Raw genomic sequence first — 17,463 nt, forward strand, 5'->3', positions numbered from 1 at the left:
CAAACAATAGCTTATGAAGAAATCACTATATATCAACATAAATAACGTGATTTAATATTGCATGTGCTGGTACTCATCCATATTTTTTTTCTCCTTATAGTCCTTCCACTACGCCTCCCTGAGGGTAAAAACCAAAAAGTGGTCCAAAGGTAAACTGAGTTAACAAATAATAAAATTTAGAAAATGAAGGTCCTATCGTAGCAAAGGGAGGTATGTGGATCATGTGCACAGATTCAAAGTCAGGATCAGACCTAATTCATATATTTCCAGATATCCTCGATCATTATCTCTATTTTGCTATCAAATACTCAGGTGAAACAAACTGTGGACCTGTTATCCCATTAAGGAAGTTTTAACCTTTCTTTTGACTTTTTTTGACTTCAGTGGAAGAAAGCCATATATTCTGTCATTTCTCACTTCTTTATTCTTTACAAAACTCTATTTGAGAATATCAAGAAAATAAATTTTGATAAGTTATAAAATTAAAAGGCACTCCTTTCATCATTCTATAATGTACTTAGGGAAATAAAAGCAATTTGGTATAATTTATATATAGTGTGTGCAAACTAGCATTTTTGTTCTGGATGCAGTTTTAACTCACTGCTTAAAGACTTCTTTACTCAATACATTAGTAGTATTTCTAAGGCAGATTAGGACACAGTATCTTTTTTGTAAACAACAAAATGTTAAGATCAGTAGAACGTGATCAAGAAAAAGATAGTAATTTAATGTGATTTAACGTGTAATTTAACCTTCTGGCACTATGCACAGCTATCAGGCAAATACAATTCATGTAGCAATGTAAACTTGACTTTTCACAGTATAGGATCGAATGTTTTAATTAACTTTCCACAGGTTTTTAAGGAAAAAATATACAATATTAAGAAAAAAATCTGTTTGGCAATGGTATCTGAAAGACAGAGTGACATTTAAGGATTATTATATAGGACGTGTTGAATTAATGAAAACAGGGTATTTTTCTGTTGCAGGGCATTTCAACTGAGCTAAAATATTGATTAATTAAATTCAGAGTACAAGTATGCTGGACATATACTGACCCATAACTATTATAGAATGACGATATTCCCTATTGCTTGAAAACAAACTTCCTTACCAGAATTTGACTTATTTTGAGGCTGCTAAAATTAAGAGCTAAAATTAGATGGAAAAAGTGGTGTTTGGATTTGGATTAAGATTTAAGTGTATACCATTTAAATTCCAAACCATTGATGATACCAAATATCACAAAATACTCATGGGATTTTGGCCCCATATGTCAGAACTCCTTTGATACTAAATAATCTAATAAGATTTTATTCAATCGGAACCTGAGTTGCAAACCAGGCCTCTTCTATGATTTTGGTTTCCAACTGGATGCAAAGATGGGATAGGTCTAGGTTCATGAATTATAATCTGAATTGCCCTGACCTCTGATTATGAAGGGTTTCAGTTTAGAAGGGATTCCTATTTTGTCTCATCACTGGCTTTAAAACTAAGACGTGGTGTTTTATAGCGCTGGGATTTGTCACAGTGTTTTCCCATTTACAGGGAGCTCTCTGACTAGTGGGAGCAGAAGGCGGATTTCCTGCAAAGACTTGGGCCATGGAGACTGTGAGGGCTGGCTGTGGAAGAAAAAAGATGCCAAAGGATACTTTACTCAGAAGTGGAAAAAATACTGGTTTATTCTGAAGGATTCTTCACTGTACTGGTACACAAACCAGAATGTAAGTACACTTGAAAGAAAACAGCCAAAATTAATTGTTGCTATCTTTTAAATCAGGGAAGCTAATTTTGCCAATTAATAGTTAATGGTGCAGCATTTTTGGATGTGACTGGATGTGAGTCTGTGATGCATGGGTCTGGAGAGAAAAAAAATTCATCTGTGATGATTCTGTTGAAATTTTCACTCTGAGTCAAACCCAATAAAATAGCACAAGAGCAACACTTAAAGTACTGTAAGTGTCAGAAATAAACAGTACTTTTCCACAGTTACTATTAAATAGGTTACAGAAGATGTTCCCTGTCATCTTGCCCTATTAGCAACAATGTGAGGAAATTCAACCACGACTGTCCATTGTTACACCTGGGATGAGTTCGTCCCTCTGTTCTGAAAATTAAACCAGGTATGAAAACCTGACTCAGAAGGGCAGTTGATTTCAGGAATGGAGATTTATTTATAAAAACACAGAGATTCTTTTGTTGTGATATTAGTCTGGAGTTTGCAGCATGTCCTTTTCAAATTACCATTCCTGATAATGTTTCGTTTCTCCTGAAATGCCACAATGCCCACACCTAAAGCTACATTAAAAGGAACAGAAATTTTGTGGAAAGGTTTACAGTAAAATAGGCAAAATGTATAATGTTTTTTCTCCCACTTCTTAAATTAACATCTGTATTGCTCTACATGGTCTGATATGGTTACTCACTTTTTAATGTGTCCTTGCTTTAATAAGATGGCAGTTTTATAAGCAGTATTACTTATCACCCATTTCAGATCCTCCCCTTAGAGCTCGAAACTGGGTTTTTATAGATTACGCTGGGGGTAATAATAAAACAGTTTGAGTGCTTGTGCTGTTTGCATATTTGCATACTGATGTGTCTGAAAATGTAATATCATGCTCCTTACGCATGCCGGTGGCTCCCTTGGCTGTGTGCTACATGAACCATCAGTGATCTGCACAGAGCTTACAGACAGTCTTCAGAAAGTTGGCTGGTCTTGTTGTGCTGGTCTTCTTCCACTGTTAAATGTGAGCAAATGAAAATTACATGAAATGCTTTCCTAAATATTACTTCTCCATTGAAACAATTGTTGAAATTGCTGCAGTCATGTTTTCAGTCACCTTTAGGAAGGCAGGTGGTCAACATGATCATGAATAGGAAGAGAGGTATCCACAATGTAATCACTATTGAGATATAAAACACAATAAAAAGATCCTGGAAACCTCTGTAGAGGTAATAATTTGTTTCACTTGCACTTCCTCTTGTGATAGGATGAAAAAGCTGAAGGATTCATCAGTTTACCTGAGTTCAGGATAGACAGAGCCATCGAATGCAGAAGGAAACAGTGAGTATGAGTAATACTGTTCTACAAAGGAAAGGACCTCCTTTGCAAAGATAAAAAGCAGAAAAAAAATCTGTCTTCGTCTGGAATCTGTAATAAGAATGGAAAAAACCCTGGAAAAAGGAGTTACACAGAAAACTCTAAAACAGACTGATCTTGTTTACAACTTTGTATGGGCATTGATATTTCTTCTTTATTTAAAAAAATCTGAGTTGAATTAAGTGACATAAGTTGTAATGCAAATGCAAACAATTAGAAAAATCTGTCTTTAGCTATCCAGATATCCATTTCCTATTCTGATTAAATGAAAGAACCCAGGGTAGAAGCATGTCTTAATCAGGAAATAGATAAAGGTTTTACTGTGATGGAATTCACAGACCACAGAGTAAGTTGGGACAAGACACAGAGCCATAGTGGAGGTGATGCAGGGTATGCCCCAGATGGACAGATAGTTTAAAAAGGAAAAGGTAGTCTAGGGTAAGTGGGGAAGGAGCTACAGGCTGTACCAGGAAATTGTGTTGGTGCCTGGAACTGTGAGGGATGTTTATAACATTATTAAAGTTACTCTGGAAGTGGTGATATCTGGAAGTTAGAAACTCCCAAAAGACTCCAAAGAATAGGACACTGTTCCACTGGCAAATTAAGTAGATATTTCTAAGTCTGTGACGCTGCCCCCAAAAAACAAAGAAGATACCCCTCAGGAAGCAAGCCAGGGAATAGTAAAACTTGGGGTAGACCAACAGTTGGTCCGGACACAGTAATGCCTCTCAACCTGAGTTAGATTTCGATGAAATGAGTAGGCCAGGGTCTTCTCTCCTTGCTCCTCTGCATTTCTGCCTTGAAAGAACATGAAGAGGAGGAGATGGAACACTCAGAAGCAGTGTTCCCTGCGAGATGAACACTTGGACTACGTCTACACGAGCCCCAAACTTCGAAATGGCCACGCAAATGGCCATTTCGAAGTTTACTAATGAAGCGCTGAAATACACATTCAGCGCTTCATTAGCATGCGGGCGGCCACGGCACTTCGAAATTGATGCGCCTCGCCGCCGCGCGTCTCGTCCAGACGGGGCTCCTTTTCGAAAGGACCCTGCCTACTTCGAAGTCCCCTTATTCCCATGAGCTCATGACACAGCCTTGAAGAGCTGCTCAGGAGAGAGTCAGGTGCCACTCAGCTGGTTAGCAGAGCACCCACAGTGGCAGTATGTGTTTCTATTGGTGGTGCGCATCCACATATGCCTTGCCGCACATAACAAAATTTATTCCACCCAATGGATGCAAAAAATAGAGGGAACACTGCTCAAGAGAGATTGAGGCCCCCTCCATATGACCTGAACAGGGGCCCCTCAGGAATGGCCAAGAAAGTACTTTGGGGCCATAGCCTGACTGTTAGACCAACTACACTCACATTCAGTTTAGTCCTTCAGGATGGAACTACCTTTTTCAGCACATAGTGTGACAGAGCAGAACTGTATCGTTCGCTATGCCTGTTAATTTGAAGGCACTAATTATGCTGAAGGTGGTAATTTGTCACCCTAGTTTAGGCAAGAGAGATATTCCCAGCTGTTCTAATGTTTATGTTCCAAAGGTTAATGGGCTGAAGCACAAAGCATATGATAAATTTATCCATCTTTGTGGCATATTTAATGTCAGATATTTATTGAACGAACTTGAAAATTTTGTCTGGCCAGCAGTGCTGTAACTGGAACCAACAGCTGCTGTATACAGCAGGATTAACACAACACTGCTGGTGCTTGGAGACTAACACGTCCTTCAGCAGTCCTGATTTATTCCCAGCACTTTTTCCCCCCACACTCTGGTAAATATTGACAAGCCTTTGGGAATTGATGAGAGCAGCATTGCTTTCCTGGTTCTCATATAGTGTACAGTATTGTTTGTCGTGCCACTTCAAATGATGAAGATGACATTGGTCCCAAGAGACGAAAGTAAGCTGTGGGACTGTGCAGAGCATTTAATCGTCCTGCAAGCCTCTTATCTCTCAGGGGTGTACAGTGATCTTGCAGATGATCTCAGCAGGTCCTTCCACAAGTATGGTTGATCCCTGTGCCTGTCTCAGTCTTCCAGAAGTGGGGCTTTCCCCACATGGACCTGTTTGCAACTCGCAATAACAGGAAGTGCAAGCAGTTTTGCTCCTTCCAGAACCGCAGTCAGGCCTCCACCACAGATGCATTTCTACTCCCATGGTGATGCCCACTGCTGTACACTTTTCTGCCTCTCCCTGTGCCCCAGAAGGTACTTTTAAATATCAGATGGGATCACATACGGGTCATACTTATTGCTCCGGCCTGGCCTCAGCAGCTATAGTTCTCAACATGTCAGTAGAGACATCTGTCATACTACCGCTTTGTCGCAACTTCCTGACACAGGTCCATGGTTGCCTTCACCATCCTAAGCTGAATCTGCTTTGCCTCACAGAATGGAAGCTCAGTGGCTGAATCCCACTGAACTTACCTTCTGAAGAAGAAGTGGGTCTGTCCCACGAAAGCTCATCACCAAATAAATCATTTTGTTAGTCTTTAAAGTGCTACATTTCTGCTACTTTGTTTTGTTGGAGTTCAGACTAACACGGCTACCTCTTTGTTACTTCTCAGAGATTGTTAGACAGGTGGTCCTCAGCAATAGAGAATCTTCCACTAGGTCCACATACCTTGCTAAATTGCTACAGTTCTTGATCTGAGTGATCCAGGGGCATATTCTTCCCCTGAGGGTTTCAGTTCTGTCCATTCTGGACTATCTTTTTCACCTGTAATAGAAAGGCTTTTCTATCCCTTCCATAAGGGCGCATTTGGCTGATATCTTTCAATTTCACCCTGGTGCTGAGAACTGCTCTATTTTTACAAACCTTTTGTTCCTCAAAGGTCTGGAGAAACTATAACCTCATATTTGTCAGCTGGTGCTGGTGTGGGATCTTTACATAGTTCTCAGTAGACTTATGGGCCCACCTTTTGAACCTCTAGGCTACGCCTACACTAGCACACTACATCGAAGTAGCCTATTTTGAAGAACGTTGAAATAGGCTCCTTCGACACGTATCGTCTACACATCCTCCAGGGCTGGTGCTGTCGACGTTCAACGTCGAAGTAGCGATGGTGAACGTCGAAAGGAGCTGCCCCAGAAGGAAATGTGGAGCGTCCACACACACAAGCACTCTCTGTCTAAATAAGGGGCCAGCAAAACCTGCAGACAGGGTTACAGGCTGGACTAGCCCTCCTGGGGCAAGAGCAAGCTGCTCCCTTAAAGGGCCCTTCCCAGACACACTCGGCCTGCACAGCATGAGGTCCGCAGAGCCGACAACCAGTCGCAGACCCTGTGCACACAGCATGGACCCCCAGCTGCAACAGCAGCAGCCAGGAGCCCAGGGCTAAGGGCTGCGGCAGGCGGTGACCACAGAGCTCCACAGGGGCTGGACAGAGCATCTCTCAACCCCTCAGCTGATGGCCACCATGGAGGAGTCTGCTATTTTGATGTAGCGGGACACGGATCATCTACACATGCGCTACTTCGACAATGAACGTCAAAGTAGGGCGCTATTCCCATCTTCGGATAGGAATAGCGATTTTGACATCTCGCCGCCTAACATTGATTTCAACGTCGAAATAGTGCACAGCACTAGACAAGGTAGCATTATTAGTTGCAATAACTTCTGCAAGAAGGGTATCGCCTGAGAGCTCTCACTTTAGAACCACCATACTCTGTTTTCTTTAAGGATAAGGTAAAATTCAGGCCACACTCCACCTTCCTTCCAAAGGTGGTGTCCAGGTTCACCTGAACAAGGATGTATTTCTCCCAGGGTGCATCTGCACTAGCCAGCTACTTTGAAGTAACTGAGGCAACGTCAAAATAGCACGCGTCGCATCTACACAGTGCGCAGTGTGCTATTTCGACATTGAAATTGACATTAGGCGGCGAGATGTCGAAATTTCTATTCCTATCAGAAGATGGGAATAGCACCCTACTTCGACATTGAACGTCAAAGTAGGGCATGTGTAGATGATCCGCATCCTGCTACATCGAAATAGTGGGGTCCTCCATGGTGGCCATCAGCTGAGGGGTTGAGAGATGCTCTGTCCAGCCCCTGCGGGGTTCTATGGTTGCTGCCTCCTGCAGCTCTTAGCCCAGGGCTTCTGGCTGTTGCTGCTGCTGCAGCTGGGGGTCCATGCTGTGTGCACGGGGTTTGCAACTGGTTGTTGGCTCCATGGACCTCGTGCTGTGCAGGCCGAGTGTGTCTGGGAAGGGCCTTTTAAGGGAGCAGCTTGCTCTTGCCCCAGGAGGGCTAGTCCAGCCTGTGACCCCGTCTGCAGGCTTTGCTGGCCCCTTATTTAGACAGAGAGTGCTTGTGTGTGTGTACGCTCCATGTTTCCTTCCAGGGCAGCTCCTTTTGACGTTCCCCATTGCTACTTTGACGTTGAACGTCGACGGCACCAGCCCTGGAGGACGTGTAGACGATACATGTCGAAGTCACCTATTTCAATGTTCTTACTTCGAAATAGGCTACTTCAATGTAGTGTGCTAATGTAGATGTAGCCCTAGTGTCTACCGCAAGCCCCACACCACCCCCATGCATCTGAGGTTACACACACTTGATGTGCATTGAGCCCTGGCATTCTTCCTAGACAGGATGGGACCAGCCAGTATCAGCCTAGCCAATTTCCTCATGGATAACTTCCTGTATCAGAGAGTGCTACAAATTGGTTGGGGTTCCACCTCCACCTATCACAGCACATTCTGCTAGAGCTCAGGCATCCCCCATGGTCTTTGCAACTCAGATCTATACTCATTAAATATGTAGGGCTGCTACAAGGTCCTCAATTCAAACATTCATGGCTCATTATTCTATTATGCAGCAAGCCAGGGACAATGCTGCATTTTAAAGGGCTGTATTACAATCAGCTATTAGCTCTGATCCCATCGCCTAACTTAGATTTGAGAATCACCTAACTGAAATACACATGAACAAGCACTCAAAGAAAAAATGGTTGCATACCTTCTCATAACTGTTATTCTTCTAAATGTTTTGTTCATGTCTATTCCAATACCCACCATCCTTCCCCTTCGCCAGAGTAGCTGGCGAGACGGAACTGAAGAAGGGAGGGGTCAGCACAATGCTCTATTAGTCACAATGAGAGCACCACTCCAGGGGGCACCCAGACTCCCCCTACCAGTGCTGCTTTGGGAAAATCTTCTAGCATGCTTAATTGTAATAGATATGAACAACACATCTCAAAGCACAACAGTTGCAAGAAGGTATGTGACCATCTTTAACCGCTGGAGAGAAAGATCTTGGAATTATTTTGGATAGTTCTCTGAAAACATCCACTCAGTGTGCAGCAGCAGTCAAAATGCAAAAGACAAACAGAATGTTAGGAATCACTGAAAAAGGAATAGAGAATAAGACAAAGAATATCATATTGCCACTGTATAAATCCATGATATGCCCACATCTTGAATACTGCATGCAGATGTGGTCACCTAATCTCAAAACATAGCTTGGAATTGGAAAATTCAGAAAAGGGCAACAAAAATTACTAGTTGTTTGGAATGGCTGCCATGATGAGGAGAGATTAAAAGACTGGTGTTTTCAGCTTACAAAAGAGGAGACCAAGGGGAGATACGATAGAGGTCTATAAATCATGACTGGTGTGGAGAAAGTAAATGAGGAAGTTATTTACTTGTTTCCATAACATAAGAACTAGGGCCCATCAAATGAAATCAGTAGGTAGCAGGTTTTAAACCAACAAAAGAAAGTATGTTTTCACACAATGCACAGTCTACCTGTGGAACTGATTGCAAGGAAGGGGTATGATGGGCCCTGGCCCTTCAAAGTCCTGGTCTTCAGTGCTGCTTTGGGAAAATCTTCCACAACACTTAATTGGAATAGGTATGAAGCACAAGTTACGAGAAAGTATTGGAGGGGTAGCCGTGTTAGTCTGGATCTGTAACAGCAACGAAGGGTCCTGTGAAACCTTATAGACTAACAGAAAAGTTTTGAGCATGAGCTTTCATGAGCACAGACTCACTTCATCAGATGCTGCTGATCTGCTGAAGTGAGTCTGTGCTCACGAAAGCTCATGCTCAAAACTTTTCTGTTAGTCTATAAGGTGCCACAGGACCCTTCGTTGAAGTTACGAGAAAGTGCTTCATCATCTTTAACTGCTTAAGAGAGAGTTCTTGGAGTCATTTTGGATAGTGTTCTGAAAACATTGTTGGACAAAGTCTGGATATTGCGTGTGAAGCAACAAAGGTTTATTACAACCAGCTGGCCACATGATTCTGAACTTGGTTGAGTTTCAGAATGCACTAACAGGTTGTCAGTGGTTATATAGAGAGCTGATAGTCAGAGGAAAGAATAGGAGCAGACAGTAAGGAAATGAACATAATCAATGAACAATCAATGAGCAATCCAGATGAATTAACGAACAATCTGGGAGTTACAGAGAGTTTCTGTGCACAGTTTATAGAACATTTTATCTATAAACAACAAGTTCTTTGAAGAGAGCAGTCATGCACACCGATGCGTAAAGTGGTCATATCTTGTCTGTAATACGCTGATGTGTAAAGCAGTGATGTCTCATCTGGCATCCTCATGTAATCTTACATGACCATTCGTGTTATCGCTACAGAATCAAAGCAAGTGGGCAATGCAGGATCAAAGCAGAAGGTAGTGAAAGAATCGTGTCAATCACCCTTTTACTATAGTCCAGTTTGCGCCCCCACAGGGTACCTTCCTGGAATGTTGCTGCCTAGGGAGTTATTTACACCAGCTGGGATGCCCTCCCCACATGGCTGGGGTGCAGGGGCTTACCAGACTCCATTTTGGAACAGTGATTCTTTGCAAATATCATGGCCTGCTTTAGAATTTTATCCTATAACATCCACTCAATGTGCAGCAGCAGGAAAAAAAAACAGAGTGTTAGGAATCATTAAGAAAGGAATAGAGAATAAGACAAAGAATATGCCCCACATTCAGCTCCAGAGCAGTTCTGGGACTCCACACTTGAGAGGATACCTTCAAACTTCCATGTAATGACACCCTTCTATATGCTTTGCTACTCAATGCCCTTACAGAACAGGGTGATACAGAAGATCAGGACAGACAAATCCCACATTATCCTAATAGCATCTTCATGGTCCATCATACCCCTTCCTGCCAGACCTGTCTGCCAAGCCTCCCATCTCCTTTCCTTTCTGCTCAACTGCCTATTTCAGCACAATGGCTGGACACTTCACCTCAGTGTAGACCGCCTTCACCTCCTAGACCTAAAATTCATGGACCTTTCCGTTAAAGTTCACCTTGCTGTCATCACCACGTTCCACCATGTGGTGGATAATACTACAGTATTTGCCTACCCAATCACCAAAAGATATAGGAAGGGCATGCAGTCTCTATATCCTGATATAAGACCATGGACCCATCACTGGGACTTACATCTCATTCTTAGTGCCCTAAAACAAACCCCTGTTGAGCCCCTGGCCATGTGTCCTCTTCTGGACCTTTCAATAAAAGCAGCCTTTCAGATGGTGATTACCTCCACCAGGGTGGGAGAACTTAGAGCTCTTATGGATGTCACTCCCTATGTCACTTTTCTCTTCGATAAAGTCACACTACACATGCATCCCAAATTTCTGCCTTAGGTATAGTCCTCCTTCCATATAAATAAACCTATCCTCTTAACAACATTCTTCCCCAAACCACATGCCAAAAATTTTGAAACTACTATGCACACACTGGACATACGAAGAGCGGTATAACTTAAACTGAATAGAATAAAACTCTCCTACCTTATGCCTAAGCTCCTCATCTCCACCACTCCACCAATCCCTGGGCAACCCCAACTCTAGAGAGTCTGTATCTACTTTACAAGATAAAATCAAATTTAAATCAGTTAGCTCCATTTTACCACATGACTGTCTTCACTGTAAAGACATTTAGCTTGATTTTGGGTGCACTAATCTCAAGATTACAAAATCACAGTTACCTGATGGGTATAGCGTCAAGCTCAAATTCAGAAATTCAATTAAAAGCAAGCATGGAAGCGCCACGTCTTAAAAGTAAATTTACTAGTCTCCAGCGGCATCCCATATGTAACCCATAATGCCTCTTTCAGTACTTCACTCTGGCCGCGGCTCTCTAATATCAGGAAGAGCGTGAATTTCTAAGCAGGAGCAGCGAGCCTTTAGCTGTGGGCTCATGTTAGTATGAGAGCCTAAGAAATGGCTTCTTTCTTTCTACGCTCTTAGTGGTGTCTGTGCATCTACCCATTCAAATAGCCCCTGCAGGGAGTTTGCAGCTCTGTCTGCACACTTGCTATTTTTTTCTGCGCTTCCTTGCAACAGCCCCTGACCCGCTGTACCACGTGTCAACATTGCTGTGCTGGGGGGTCATGTTTGCATAACACACTGTGGCAAACCCCTACCTGGACACTTCAGGAACCTCCTAGCAGGACAGTATACTGGATGGTGGGCCAATGCTTTTTTGTTCCCTGACTAGGCCCAAGCCCTCATTGGTCAGCTGGGCCCTGCGCTCCCTATAAAAGGCTCCCCATTTGGTAGCAGGGGGAAGGTTCTGGAAGGTGCACTGGAGGAGCTGAGTGAGAGCAGAGCAGAGCAGAGCAGAGCAGAGCAGAGCAGAGCAGAGCAGAGCAGAGTGAGTGAGTGAGTGAGTGAGTAGGTAGGTACCAGGGGATAGTGGTGAGTGAAGTGGCCCAGGGTGAGGTTGCTACATTGGGGCAGGGGTAGAGGCTCTGCCAGTTGCCTCTTGTCCTCGTAGGGACCCTGGGGTGGAGTCCAGGGCAGAGGGCAGGTCTGGACTCCCCCACCCTTCCCCAGAGGGATTACTGCACTGGAGCAGGCACAGGCCTGCAAGGAGACTGGCTTTATCCTCCCCACTCTGGACTTGCCTATGATGAGGATGGCTCACTAAGTGGAGGCTCCTGCCTTTGGAAAGGCCTGGGCAGATAAGGGGTCCCGTGAGTCTCTGGGGCACAACAGAGAACCGTCAGGAAGTGCAGGGACCCACAGGGGCTGACAAGGGACTTTGTCACGCACACAGAGAAACTTCTTCTCAGTGTTTGACATTTGTGTACGAGCCTCCTTCCCTCCCCCACAGGTGCCACACAGTCTGGGTCTTTCCTTTGCTCAGCCAAATCACATGGTAGCCCCCAATCCAACCCAATAAGAGGATGTGCCTACCATTTGGTGCTGACCATGTTGCCAGTCACACATTTAGGGCTCCAAGGGAGGGGAAAGATATTCTGGGCTTTGTTGCTGCCATGGGAATGTCTCCTCCAGTAGTTAAGTTACTAGGGGCTTTGCTACACCGGGGAAGGACCACTTCAGCTGGCTCCCCAGCTTCTGACCCCCGCCACCCATACCAGCCCTCGCTGCTGCCAGTGAAAAGTTTCCCCCGGCAGCAAAGGGGCTTGCTGCTGCTGGGGAAGGACCACTTCAACTGGTCCTATGCTAAACTGCCCCCCTTGGGCCATACCTGGACTTGCTGCTGCCAGGGAAAAGTCTCCCCTGGAGGGTAAGGGGCTTGCTGGTGCTGGGGTAGGAACAGCTCAACTGGTCCTACACTGACCCTCACCCCTGCCTTGGCCCATACCTGGGCTTGCTGCCACCAGGGAAAAGTCTCCACTGGTGGCTAAAGGGCTTGCTGCTGCCTCCAGGGAAAAGTCTTGCCCGGCGGCTAAGGGGCTTGCTGACACTGGGGAAGGAACACTTCAACTGGCCGCCCACTGCACCTCCCCCACTTCGCCCATACGGGGGCTTGCTGACACTGGGGGGTAACCAAAAATTCTTTTTTTCCTGCACTTTTCTATCCTCTTTCTTCTAACTTTACAAAAGTCTGGGACCCCGCATTGCTAATCTCCCCAACACCAATGTAGCGTATGGAGAAACCAAAAATTCTTTCTTCCTACATTCTCCTCAGTTTAAGAAACATTCCAGGCCCTTGCATTATTTTCAGAGATCACATTTCTGCAATGATGGGAGGTGGGATACTCAGTGGATGGCCAGTTGAGAACACAGTCGTTGCACGGAAGCCTTATAGTTCACTAGAAATCCAAATACCCTTTCCAATAACAATGAATGGGGAAACCAAAAATTCTTTCTTCCTACATTCTTCTCAATTTAAAAAACATTCCGGGACCCTGTGTTATTTTCAGGGATTACATGAATGCAGTCATCAGTGGATGGCCTGTTAAGAATACAGTTGCTGCACCTGTGTTGGCAATATAATGTGTGGGGAAACCAAAAATTCTTTCTTCTAACTTTGAGGATCTCTACATTATTTCCAGGGGTCAGGAGGGAAATGATGAAAATGCAATGGGGGCAGATGATGTCAAGACCAGTGAGCATACCCAGAATACTATAGGGATGAAAAGAACTGTGGGACAGCTTCCCACAATGCACTACTGCAACAGTCAACGTTAGACAATTTGTTGTGTGGCAGCAATGACTCGACTTTGTGGGGAGCACAGTGGACGTGAGGACGTTCAAAATCGACCTTATAAATTCCAGAATTTGATTTTATCTCGTAGTGTAGACACAGCCAGAGACTCTCTAAGTAGCCTGCTTTCTGCATATGCCTCTGCTACCAAGTGAAACAAGTCCAGCCTCAACTACTTCAGAGCACATTCTATGTGATCTGCCTCCGCTGCCTTTTTGCGTAATGTCCTCCTCTCTGACATACATAAGACAGCCACATGCACATCAAACTTCACGTTCACAAAACTTTATGCTCTGCCATGGAACATCTCATCCAACACTAGAATGGGCAGAGCTCTCTTGTATGCAGCCTTCATGCCTAATCCAAAGCCCCTACTTTCCTAGGGAATACTGCTGACAGTCTCTTGGAGTGGAGCACCCATGACAACATCTCTTGAAGGAGAAGGTGAAGTTCCTCACTTGTGCAGTAACTGATGTTTTTTGAGATGAGTGTTCCTGTGGGCTTTCGACTATCTAGCCTCCTCCCCTCTACTTCGGATCTCAACCTCACTCTGTTGCAGAGGAGGAACTGAGGACCCCAGGCCATGCAGGTGCTATTTAAACATGACAGCTTGTGAGGCAGGCAGAGCATGTGCACAGCCCAGACAGGTACTGCTGTCAAAATCGCTGATCAAAGGCACTAGAATGCACCTTGACCTGAAGTGGAGCCCCCAGGGACACTCAGCTGGAAGAATGTCAGTTACCACAGGTAAGTAACCTACTTGTCTTCAGTAAAAAACAGAAAGCTCATTCTTCGTAGCCACACAGATAGCAATATATGCTTGTATACCTGCAGCATTAAAATAATTTACATATATTTCTGAGTTTAATATAATTATTACTTCTGTGTGATGTTTGGTATCCATGTATCATCCATCCTCATAACATGACCAGTCCAGCAAAACTATTAATAAGTATTGCTTCCATGCACATGACATCACACAGTTTAAGAACCTCCATGTTTGGAATTTTGTCCCACCAATTCAAGTGGGCGATCTTCCTCAGAAAGAGTACATGGAACTGATCGAGTTTCAAAACGTAGCAGCAATATATTGTCCAAGAATTTGAGCCATACATCAGGACGTTCAGGACAAGTATCTGATAACCTGCTACTGTGGTATGGCGTTTAATACCATGGGCATTGAGTCAGTTTTCCAAAGGCAGATTTGGCTTTGGCTAACTGAGCAGATACGTCATGATCCATGTTTATGCTAGAGGACAGTACACTTACGAGGTAGCAGAGCTTGTCAACGGCCTTAAGGACTGTACCAGCAGCAGTGATCACTGGAGTGGTGTGCTCTTTCCAAACAGGCTTCACTCAATCTTGAGTCAATCTTCAGAGATTTCAGGCTCAGACTCAGGTGGTTAATTTGACCGTGACCTTCTTTTTGCTAATGACTGTGCATTGTTAGCTCATTCAGGGAAGGATGCACAGGGGCTTTTTGAACTCTTTGTTACTTCTGCTCACTGCTTTGGACTCACAGTGAGCTGCAAGATGACAAAAGCTATGCCTCAGCCTATTTGGAAAGGCAGTGTATATGTATACACACATACACACACACACACATTTGATATCAGGACCCCATAGAGTGGGGCACAAATCCCATCTATCTTCCTAAAGATGCATAGGAATTCTTGTAGTCCTCTGGCACAAGAGAGAGTTAATGATGTAGCCAACAATTAATAAAATCACCAACTAGCAGTGCTCTTGTGCTATGCCCCCTTCCACTAAAATTATAAAATTAAGAAACAACAATAGCAAACAGAAGGATCACAGGCCACCTATAATTTCCTACATGTAACAAGAATAAGCAAAAAGCTATTGCACTGGAACTTTATTTTTAATTAAAAATAATTAATTTGTGTACACCATCTACTGGTCATGATAAGAACATTCCATTCCTTTCAAGATGTTGCTCAAAATTCACTGTTCACATTTACAAAACATAGTATTTCCTGTTCATTCAATAAGCTAGTATATTTATAACAATTACAAAATTAACATTTTGTCCTTTTGCTCATTTACTTTAACTTTATACATCAACTCCACAGTTGGCATTAATGCTCATTTCTCTTTGATATTTGGACCTCATAAGTTCATTGCAACATCAAATTCCAGTAATAACAGCTAGTGATACAACTGACTCATCAGCATACAAATCAGTACTCAGGCAGTGAGATGAGCTAACATGTCAACGGCTGTGTCTATACTATGAGATAAATTCGATATACAATAAAATCGCATACTTACTCTCAATATCATGAATTCGAATAAAGTGTCCACAAGGCTTCTTGAAATTTGACCTACTTTTTGTCCGTGTTGAATCTCTGCATCCCCATTGCCCCATACAAGTTTGACAGCATGGGCACTGCATTGTGAGTACCTATCCCACAGTGCCTTAGCCCTGGTTGCTTGTGGGTGTTTCATGTTGGAATCCCAGAATTCCAATCACTATCCCATAATGCACTGCATCAGAAATGGTGCAAAAAAAGAACTGGGGATCATGCCATTTCCTGCTGCAGCATTCCAGTGCAAGCATAGATCCATGAATGCTCCAAACCATAGCACAGATCGTTTCAGCAACCAAAGCATCTGTCGTGCAATTTGTTCTTCAGTTCCAAAGCTCAGTGATGTTTGCCTATCCTACTGCTGCTGATGACGACGACGACAATGAGGATGGTGGTTTGGAGCAGCAATTGTCCCAACTGTGGTCCAAGAACACAGAGCTGGTGGCTGCCATGACTTCATTGATTACAGTTGAGCAGCATTTTTGGACTCGAGAGACCAGCATACACTGGTGGGCTCACATCATTTTGGAGTCCTGGGCCTACCAGCAGTGGGTGCAGAACTTTTGCATGCGCAAGTCCATCTTTATGGAACTTTGTGATATGCTGGTGCCCATCCTGAAGCACAACAATGCCAAAATGAGGCAGGCTTTAACGGTACAGAAGCGAGTGGCAATTGCACTGTGGAAGTTTGCAACCCCCAACAGTTACTGGTCGGGGCAAAGCAATTCAGGTTGGGTAGATCTCCAGTGGGGTCCATGGTGATGGAGGTGGCCCATGCAATCTGTTGGTGTCTCCTCAGGAAGACTGTGATTCTGGGAGATGTACGGACCATAGAGGATGGCTTTGCTGCCCAGGGCTTTCCTAACTGCAGTGGGGCAATAAATGGCATGCACATCCCCCTCATGGCCCCAGCACACCAGGCATTGGAGTATAAAATTGAAAGGGGCACTTCTCCATTGCCATGCAGGGGTTGGTAGATCACAAAGGTTGTTTTACCAACATCAACATTGGCTGGTGAGGGAGGGTTCACAACACATACATATTCCAAAGTTCGGGGCTGTACTGAAAGCTCCTGGATGGGACTTTTTTCCCTGATTGGAAAATCAAGATTGGCGACATGGAGATGCCCGTTGTTATATTGCTTACCCTCTGCCTCCATGCCTTATGAAACCCTACACAGGAGCCCTTGACCCCAGCAAGAAAACCTTTAATACAGATTGAGCAAGTGCAGAATGATTGTGGAATGCACCTTTGGACATTAGAAAGCAAGGTTCAGATGTTTATTGACCCATTTGGACGTTTCTGAAGCTAACATTCCCACCAATATTACCGCATGTGCTATTTTGCACAGCATATGTGAATCAAGGCGGGAGAGTTTCCCGTCTATATGGCATTCTGAAGTGGAGGCAATAGGCAGGGCTTACTCACAGCCATCTACCCTGCCATCCACCAGTACCCACGCTCAGGCTGCGGTAATAAGGGACGCTTTAAAAAACAGCTTTATAAATTATCTGCAATGCACATGGTACCATGTATGTCTCTGCTGTAATGCCAGTAAATCAACCATGCAGTAAAGAACAAATGCTCTTTCTTGGTGGGAGAAGGGG

General features: G+C 44.0%; 1 protein-coding gene across 1 annotated transcript in view; it reads left to right on the forward strand.

Moving 5' to 3' along the window:
- Positions 1-17,463, forward strand: part of LOC142020423 (connector enhancer of kinase suppressor of ras 2-like) — a 581,534-nt gene that overhangs the window by 502,317 nt on the left and 61,754 nt on the right. The window contains exons 17-19 of the mRNA XM_075008216.1: positions 101-149; positions 1,549-1,724; positions 2,991-3,064. Of these exons, the coding sequence (XP_074864317.1) occupies positions 101-149; positions 1,549-1,724; positions 2,991-3,064 (299 nt within the window). The remainder of the gene's footprint in view (positions 1-100; positions 150-1,548; positions 1,725-2,990; positions 3,065-17,463) is intronic.

This window comes from Carettochelys insculpta, chromosome 13, assembly GCF_033958435.1.
Source record: "Carettochelys insculpta isolate YL-2023 chromosome 13, ASM3395843v1, whole genome shotgun sequence".
NCBI lineage: Eukaryota > Metazoa > Chordata > Testudines > Carettochelyidae > Carettochelys > Carettochelys insculpta.